Genomic DNA, 9,833 nt, shown 5'->3' on the forward strand with positions numbered 1-9,833 from the left:
ACAGTAAATAAAGAATAACACTAAAAGACAGGGAAATCCAGACAAGAAACAATCATGATCAGCTAATCACCTCCCAACAAAGGATTCTCCCAGGCAGTAAGCAGCCAGACACTGAAGCTGCAAGGCCATTCAATACTAATAAAGGTGGCCAATTACAACATCCACACCTGCTTCAAGCAAACAAGAGTTCTTTGTCCCGCCCTGGATATTCCACAGATATATAAACCCCGCTTTCCTAGTTTCCAAATAGACCTCACAACCTCTGAGGATGCTTGCCATAGATGCAGGTGAAATGTCAGGAGAGAATGCTTCTGGAACATGGCCATACAGCCTGGAAAACTCGCAGCAATCAATTATGGCATGGTTTGCTTCTGGGCAAAGGATCTTAGAATCATAGAATCAAAGAGTTGGAAGAGACCTCATGGGTCATCCAGTCCAACCCCCTGCCAAGAAGCAGGAATATTGCATTCAAATCACCCCTGACAGATGGCCATCTTCCATGGATTGATTATGTGGAATGAAAATGGATGAATTCCTCTCCAGCCCCGTCAGGCTACGAAGGGGAAAAAACATCTGAAGAAACACTACTGGCTATTCAGATCAAGCTTCTCCTGATATATAAATGGCCACTTGCATTTCCTGTACCTTAAATTATGTCCTCATTTTGCAAAACTAAATGCAGGTAACAAAACATCAAGATGCTGTTGTTTTTTTGTTGTGTTAAGATGTTGTTGTTTTTTTTAAAAAAAATGAACTACACATATCTTAAGCCACAAATAATTGTCCCCATAAGAAAAACAAACTGGAGTTGATATTTCCCAAACATCAATAAGTTATTTCAAAAGATCCAAGAGTGGCATGAGTTTTGACCCTTGGTAGACAAAATACTCCAACACGCCTTTTAACCCTTTCCAAAGACGTCATGTGCTATTTTGTATTGTTTTATTGCATTCTTGTGGTTTTATTTATTGTGATGTTTGTTTTGTTATTTTGGTTTTATTTTGTTGTAATGTACTGGTGGGCCTGGCCTCATGTAAGCCGCCCCGAGTCCCCTTTGGGGAGATGGTGGCAAGGTATAAATGAAGATTGTTGTTGTTGTTGTTATCACACTAGAGCATAAATCCACTTAAAATCCGGTTTCTACCTCTTGCAGAATTCTGGGGTTTGTAGTTTAGTGAGGCTGTTAAAAGCTCCTCCCTAAATTACAAACCCCAAAATTCTGTAGGAGGCAGAAACCGAATTTTAAGTGGATTCATTCTCTAGTGTGATGAGGTCCGAAGATAATACCGTGAAGGAATATATACCCAAAATAATACAATATCTCAAAAGGGAAATGATGCCAAGCTCACTTAGTCTCCTTCCTAACAAAATCCTTGCTGGGATGTCAGCCAATGGCATATTGAGCCCATGATCCTGTTTGCAAACACAGCCAACCAAATTCCCATCCTCCAGCGACAAGGTACACTAGCCGTATTCATGGAGGTTCCACTTAGCTTTTCATTACCAATGGCCACTGGGATGCAAAACTGGCAACAAAATGTGGCAGCATGGAATGTGCTTCTATTCAGTCAGCCTTAGGATATTCAGTTCCATCCCCATCTCATCATTCTGTGGTCACCAAGCATGCTTAGCTTTCCTTGGATTTAATATGTTGTCGAAGGCTTTCGTGGCTGGAATCACTGGGTTGCAGTGAGTTTTCCAGGCTGTGTGGCCATGTTCCAGAAGCATTCTCTCCTGACATTTTGCCCGCATCTATGGCTGGCATCCTCAGAGGTTATGAGGTTGTTGGAAACTAGGCAAGTGGGGTTTATATATCTGTGGAATGTCCACAGATATTGCCTGCTGGAGGCAAGTGTGAACGGAGAACAAGCCCTATGAGGAGTGGCTTCCAAGAGCTAGGCATGTTTAGCCTGAAGATGAGAAGCTTGAGCGGATACATGATAGCCATGTATAAATACGTGAGAGGAAGTCATAGGGAGGAAGGAACAAGCTTGTTTTCTGCAGCCCTGGAGACTAGGACACAAGGGAACAATGGCTTCAACTACAAGAAAGGAGATTTTATCTGAACATTAGGAAGAACTTCCTGACTGTGAGAGCCGTTCAGCAGTGGAACTCTCTGCCTCGGAATGTGGTGAAGTCTCCTTCTTTGGAAGCTTTTAAACAGAGGCTGGATGGCCATCTGTCGGGGGTGCTTTGAATGCAATTTTCCTGCTTCTTGGCAGGGAGTTGGACTGGATGGTTTACGAGGTCTCTTCCAACTCTATGATTCTATGAGTGTTATAATTGTCCACCTTAATTAGCACTGAATGGCCTTGCAACTTCAAAGCCTAGCTGCTTGCTGCCTGGGGGAATCCTTTGTTGGGAGGTGCTAGCCGGCCCTGATTGAGTCTTGTCTGGAATTTCCTTGCTTTTTTAGTACTGCTCTTTATTTACTGTTTTTTTTAAACTGGTAGCCAGATCTTGTTCATTTTCATGCTTTCCTCCTTTCTATTTCTTTGGATTGTTTGGAAATACTCTTCCAAATTTCCGCCCCTTTGAAATGGATCATTCTGCTAGATTTTAGGGATCCCTTGTATCCTCGAATCATAGTGGCAGAGACCTCGTGGGCCATTCAGTCCAAACCCCTGCCATGCTGACAAGTCACTGTTTGGATGATGTCATTTTGACAACATTAGGATCATCAGTCACTGAAAAGAATGGGTTTTCTATGAAGCTATTCAAAATCAGCGGCCCTTATCATCATCGTACAAAAATACAATAAAAGCCAACTTTCTGATGGCGCAGAGTTGAGGTCATAGATCCCAAGGGCTGGTAGTCACACGTCCCAAGAGGAGGCAAGCCAATTTGAGAGGGGGAGTCATCGCAAAAATGCTTATTGCTTGGCTGCCACTTAAAGGTACACGGAAGTATCGCCAACCAGCTAGGCTACTTAGCACTGTAAATTTTGCCATCATTGCAAATACATCTCCAATGCAATAGAGGCTCCCCGTTTCCTCCATGATCAGATCTGCAAAGATTTTTCCAAGCAGCAGAACAAAAAAAGAGAAAGCAAGGGCTTTCAACCACAGCTCAATCCTAACACACACATGAACACCAAGGGTTTTAATAGAAGCTGTAGTTAGTTATAGAATACGAATCATTCTCCTTACAGAAGGTCTTCTTTCAGAAGGACTGGATTAATAATACAATATAATAATGGTATATTATATATTACTAATAGTATTGCAATATAGTGGTACAGTACAATATAGTAATATATAATACTAATAATAATACAATATAATAATTCTATATCCTATATTACTAATAGTATTGCAATATAGTGGTACAGTACAATATAGTAATATATAATACTACTAATAATACAAAATAATAATTGTATATTATATATTACTAATAGTATTGCAATATAGTGGTACAGCACAACATAGTAATATATAATACTAATACTGTGCTATGCTAATCATATATTGCATGTACATATAATATTGATAATATTATAATGTCATACAATATAATACTAATAATAATAATACAATATAATAATTGTATATGATATTTTACATGTGATATTACTAATAATATTGCAGTATAGTGGAATAGTCCAATATAGTAATATATAATATTAATATTGTGCTATGCTAACCATATAATATATTGTGTATACATATAATATTGATCATAATATAATGTAAAACAATACTACTAATAATACAATATAATAATTGTATATGATATATTACATGTGATATTACTAATAATATTGCAATATAATGGTATAATATAATATAGTAATATATTATACTAATATTGTGCTGTGCTAATCATATAATATATTGTATATAATATAATATTGATCATAATATACTACTAATAATACAATATAATAATTATATATGATATATGACATGTGATATTACTAATAATATTGCTGTATAGTGGACTAGTACAATATAATAGCAATATATAATACTAATATTGTGCTATGCTAATAATATAATATATTGTATATACAAATAATATTGATAATAATATTGTAATGTAATACAATATAATACTAATAATACAATAATTGTATATTATATATTACATGTAATATTACTAATAATATTGCAGTATAGTGGTATGGTATAATATAGTAATATATAATACTAATATTGTGCTATGCTAATAATATAATATATTGTATATACATACAATATTGACAATATTATAATGTAATAAAGTATAATACTACTAATAATAATGCAATATAATACAACTGTTTGGTTTGCTCCTGACACAATAAATAAATAAATAATACAATATAATGATTGTATATTATATATTACGTGTAATGTTACTAATAATATTGCAATGTAGTGAAATAGTACAATATAGTAATATATAATATTAATATTGTGCTATACTAATATAATATATTGTATGTACATATATTGATCATAAGATTGTAATAAAATATAATTGTATATTATATATTACATGTAATTTTACTAATAATATTGCAGTATAGTACAATATAGTAATATATAATACTAATATTGTGTTATGCTAATAATATAATATATTGTATGTATATATAACTTGTAAGCCGCTCCGGACTGAGAAGGGCACAGGATATAAATGTCGTAAATAAATAAACATTCCTGATATTCCTGCATCGTGATATCTATGATTCTGTATTTTATGCTTTCAGCTATTTTCATTGACTTTTATGTTTAATTTTATTTTGGTATTTGTATTTTGTGGGTTTTTAATTCCATTGTTCTATTTTTAATGCTGTGAACCTCTTTGTATCTCAGTCAAGAGATAACAGTGGGACATAAATATAATAACAACAATAACAATGATGATGATGATGATGATGATGCAATGGGCCCAAGAGAACCCAAGCCTACTGAGTGTGTATGCAGGGAATGGCTCTTTGAGTCAGAAACATTAGCAGTCTCCAATCAAAAAATGATGGCAGCTCCTCTGAATAACAAGGGTGTCAAGTGGGGCGGCCCAGATAAAGAGTGGTCAAGCAGCTTTGGATCCAGAGATAGGATGTAAAGGGCTGTGGCCGACAATGGAGCCTAAACCACATGCAAAGAGCTCATGTCTCCTCCCTCCCCTTCACATTAAAACAGGAGCAGAAGCCTCTGAATTGAAAAGGCCAACCATGGTTTTGCCGTTTTGCTTAAAGGATGCCATTTTAGCAAGCCATTACGTATGAAGTGACTTGAGTACCCATGTATTTTGGTATCCACAGAGGTCCTGGAACCAAGGATACCAAAGGCCCACAGCACGATGTCTCAGAAGAGGGCAATAATTGAGCAACAGGAAGATACATGGGTTGTTGTAAGTTTTCCAGGCTGTATGGCCATGTTCCAGAAGGATGCTCTCCTGACGTTTTGCCTGCATTTATGGAAGGCATCCTCAGAGGTGACGCAATGGGTTAAACCCTTGTGCTGGCAGGACTTAAGACTGGCAGGTCAACAAAGGTTTGAATCTGGGGACAGTGTGGATGAGCTCCCTCTGTCAGCTCCAGCTCCCTGTGCAGGGACATGAGAGAAGCCTCCCACAAGGATGGTGAAACATGAAAACATCTGGGCGTCCCCTGGGCAACATCCTTGCAGATGGCCAATTCTCTCACACCAGAAGCAACTTGCAGTTTCTCAAGTTTCTCATGACAAAAAAAAATCCTCAGAGGTTGTGAGGTCTGTTGCAAACTAAGAAAATTGGCTTTCATGGCCGGGATCACTGGGTTGTTGTAGGTTTTTCCGGGCTATATGGCCATGTTCTGGAGGCAATTCTTCTCCTGACGTTTCGCCTGTATCTATGGCAAGCATCCTCACTACCTCTGAGGATGCTTGCCATAGATGCAGGCGAAACATCAGGAGAAAAATTGCCTCCAGAACATGGCCATATAGCCTGGAAAAACCTACAACAACCCTAAGAAAATTGGGTTTATATATCAGTAGAAAGTCCAGGGCGGGAGAAAGAACTGTTGGAGGTAGGTGTGACTGTTTCAACTGGCCACCTTGATTTGCATTTAATGGCTTGACAGTTTCATGGTCTGGCTTCTTACTGCCTGGGGGAATCCTTTGTTGGGAAGTGATTTCTCCCGCCCTGACATTCTTCAGAAATATAAACCCCATTTTCCTATTTTCCAACAGACCTCACAACTTCTGAGGATGCCTGCCATAGATGCAGGCAAAACATCAGGAGAGAATGCTTCTCAAACATGGCCATACAGACTGGAAATCTCACAACATCCCAGTGATTCCGGCCATGAAAGCCTTCGAAAATACAAGGAAGATATATAGTAACAGAAGACCCATCCAGAACACAGCAGCTGGTCAGCATTGGATCCTGGGCAGGGAATACTGGTTGGAGAAACACACGATAGACTACCCTTGAAGGCTGGCCGGAGAAACCGGAGAGTGGCAGCCTTGACCACACAGATGGGAGGACTCAAAGCAGCACCAGGCACGGTTTGGCTCCCACCAGGCTCTCCCTGCCAAGCAGATGGGAAGGACTCTGCAGGCTTCATCCTAAAGGGTGGGAGGGCATCTACGCTGGTTTTCACAGTGTTTGCATCTGACACGCTGCCGTCCTGAGGCAGGAGGACCTCTCTTTAACCCTCATCATTGTGTCAGGCGGATAAATCAAAGGGCTCATCCTCTCAACCTAAGCGGAGGTCTGGCAATTTTGACTGGTTCCCTTTCCCAAGGGTCTGCTCTTCCCAGGCAAGATGTTTACTGGTGTTGGTTCGCACGAAAAAGCCACAAGCGGTCACCTCTATGATCTTTTGCTGCATTTGTTTTTCTTCTATGCAGAGATGCTTGCCCAAATAACCTGGTCAGGCTTTGAGCATCCAAGGCAGGAGTAACCATTTGCAGCTATGACTAATTCAGCAGGTCATAGAATCCTTGGAAGATGGCCATTCAGCCCAACCCCCTTCTGCCATGCAGGAAAAGCACAATCAAAGCACCCCAGACAGATGGTCCACCCGGCCTCTACATAAATGCCTCCCGAGAAGGAGACTCCTACACACTCTGTGGCAGCATATCCTGTAGCTGTCGAGAAGTTCTTCCAAATGGGCCACTCTAACAACCACCATGTTAGACTACACAGAGAAGCCACTGAAATCCATGAGCATGTGGAGGAAACCATGCAAATGAAGAAAATCCAGCTACCAATATTTTTTTTTAAAAAACCCTCTAAAATCAGGACAGTAAATACTCAAAAAGTAGGGGAATTCCAGACAAGAATCAATCAGGGCCAACTAACACCTCCAAACAAAGGATTTCACCAGGCAGGAAGAAGCCAGGCTTTGAAGCTGCAAGGCCACGCGATGCTAATTAAGATGGTCAATTGCAACATCCACAGCATTGGCAAAAAACAAGGCATTGGTGGAGGGTGCCTTCTTGGCTCCCCATCCAATCCCTTTCCTGGATTCTTACACAGAATCAAAAAAATTCTTACACTCAAAAAGCAGGGGAATTCCAGACAAGAATCAATTAAGGCAGCTAACACCTCCCAACAAAGGATTCCCCCAGACAGAAAGCAGCCAGGCTTTGAAGCTGCTTGGAGAATACTTGGAGAGGACCCATGCAATGCTAATCAAGCCGGCCAATTGCAACATTCACAGCACTGGCAGAAACCAAGGCATTGGCGGAGGATGCCATGCAATCCCTTTCCTGGATTCTTACGTACAATCAAAAAAATTATTACACTAAAAAAGCAGGGGAATTCCAGACTAAAATCAATTAGGGCCAACGAACACTTACCAACAAAGGCTCCCCCCAGGCAGGAAACAGCCAGGCTTTGAAGCTGCAACGCCATTCAATGCTAATCAAGGTGGCCAATTGCAACATTCACACTTGCCTTGAGCAGACAAGAGTTCTTTCTCCCACCCTGGACATTCCACAGAGATATAAACATCCCTTGCCTAGTTTCCAGCAGACCCCTCAACCTCTGAGGATGCTTGCCATAGATGTGGGCAAAATGTCAGGAGAGAATGCTTCAGTCACGAAAACTCAAAGCAACCCATTGATTCCAGCCATGAGGATGCATGCCATAGATGCAGGCAAAACGTCAGGAGAGGATGCTTCTGGAACATGGCCAGACAGCAGGGAAAACTCCAAGCAAACCCTGTGATTCCAGCCATGAAAGCCTTGGACAACACAGTCAGGTCAGTGGGGTTTATTTGCAAACAGGTCTGGAAAAGAAAGACCAAAAGGGCCAAATGCAGAGAGGAAAAGGCAACCATGGGTGTGTTTGTCAGGTGTCTCTGCTTGGTTGCAGGCCCTGCCAAGGCTTTTCCTTCTCATCCTGGAGGCAGATGTTGCAGTGGAGGAGGAGGAGGAGGGAGGCAGATGGGGGAGAAGAAAGGATGCCATGCCAAGCCCCTTGTCTCCTTTTGAAAGGTGGGAGAGATGCAGTCCTGCTCCAAGCACAGAAAGCAAGGCATTGGCAGAAACTAAAGCATTGCAAGAGGGTGCCTGTTTGGCTGCCCATCCAATCCCTTTTCCTAGATTCTTACATAAAGCCCCCTCCAAAGCAAAAGCCTCTTTCTTTCTTTCCTTCCTCTTATCCATGGAGAGGATCAGAGTGGGACATCCATCCCCGGGGAGGCAGGTCTCCTCCTTGCTGACCTTGGGAGCCCCTTCTCCCCTTCCCTTCCCCTCACCTGGGTGTTGGCTCCCACCAGGAGCAGCGAAGCCACCGCCAGCAGGCTCCGCGCGCCCCCGGCCATGGCTCAAGCCGCCCTGCGCCTTTCCTTTTTCCCGAAGCCCCCGAGGGTGGGGTTCTCCCCCTTTCCTCTCTTTTCCCGGGTCAAGAGGAGAGGCTCTCCAAGCGGACGGGTGCCTTCCTCGGGGCTCGCCGGCTTTTGGCCACCAGCTGGGCAGAGAGAGAGGGAGGGAGGGAGAGAGAGAGGGAGTGACAGGAGGCGCCGGCCCCGACACTGCTGCTGCTGTGCCTGCTGCTGCCGCCCCGCCCGCCGCTGCTGTTGCTGCAGCTCTGCCGCCCCCCCCCCTCTCCTCTCCTGCTCTGCCTGCAGCCACGACACGCCCCGCAGGGAGGAGCCCCAGACCCAGACCCAGAGGCGAGCGCGAGACTCCACTCAGGCTCCTCCCATTGGGGCGGGCCCTGGCTGCAGGCAGAGCGGGAGGGGCCACGGGAAACAAGCATAGCAATACATAGACATACAGAGGCGGCCCTAGGTAATTTTCAACGGTAAGCAAACAGTATTTTGGCGCCCCCCCCCCCCCAACCAATCATTGATATATATATTTTCTGTTTGTCATGGGAGTTCTGTGTGCCATATTTGGTTCAATTCCATCATTGGTGGAGTTCAGAATGCTCTTTGATTGTAGGTGAACTATGTTGTTGTTTGTCGAAGGCTTTCATGGCTGGAATCACTAGGTTCTTGTGGGTTTTTTCGGGCTATAGAGCCATGTTCTAGAGGCATTTCTCCTGACGTTTCGCCTGCATCTGTGGCAAGCTTCCTCAGAGGTTGTGACCTCACAACCTCTGAGGAAGCTTGCCATAGATGCAGGCGAAACGTCAGGAGAAATGCCTCTAGAACATGGCTCTATAGCCCGAAAAAACCCACAAGAACCTATGTTGTTGTTGTTCATTCGTTCAGTCGTCTCCGACTCTTCGTGACCTCATGGACCAGCCCACGCCAGTGCTCCTTGTCAGCCGTCACCACCCCCAGCTCCTTCAAGGTCAGTCCAGTCACTTCAAGGATGCCATCCATCCATCTTGCCTTTGGTCGGCCCCGCTTCCTTTTGCCTTCCACTTTCCCCAGCATAATTGTCTTCTCTAGGCTTTCCTGTCTC

At 42.7% G+C, this 9,833-nt stretch overlaps 1 protein-coding gene across 3 annotated transcripts in view; it reads right to left on the minus strand.

Moving 5' to 3' along the window:
* The window catches only part of APLP1 (amyloid beta precursor like protein 1), an 83,166-nt gene extending 74,167 nt beyond the window's left edge, over positions 1-8,999 (minus strand). For 2 of the 3 annotated variants that reach the window (XM_060783908.2, XM_060783907.2), the window contains exon 1: positions 8,678-8,999. In XM_060783908.2, coding sequence (XP_060639891.2) covers positions 8,678-8,743 — 66 coding nt within the window. In that variant the 5' untranslated portion in view covers positions 8,744-8,999. The remainder of the gene's footprint in view (positions 1-8,677) is intronic. The other variant, XM_060783909.2, reaches the window with a different exon arrangement.
* Between the last annotated feature and the right edge of the window lie 834 nt (positions 9,000-9,833).

The sequence above is a fragment of the Anolis sagrei genome, chromosome X (genome assembly GCF_037176765.1).
Source record: "Anolis sagrei isolate rAnoSag1 chromosome X, rAnoSag1.mat, whole genome shotgun sequence".
In the NCBI taxonomy this organism is placed as follows: Eukaryota; Metazoa; Chordata; class Lepidosauria; order Squamata; family Dactyloidae; genus Anolis; species Anolis sagrei.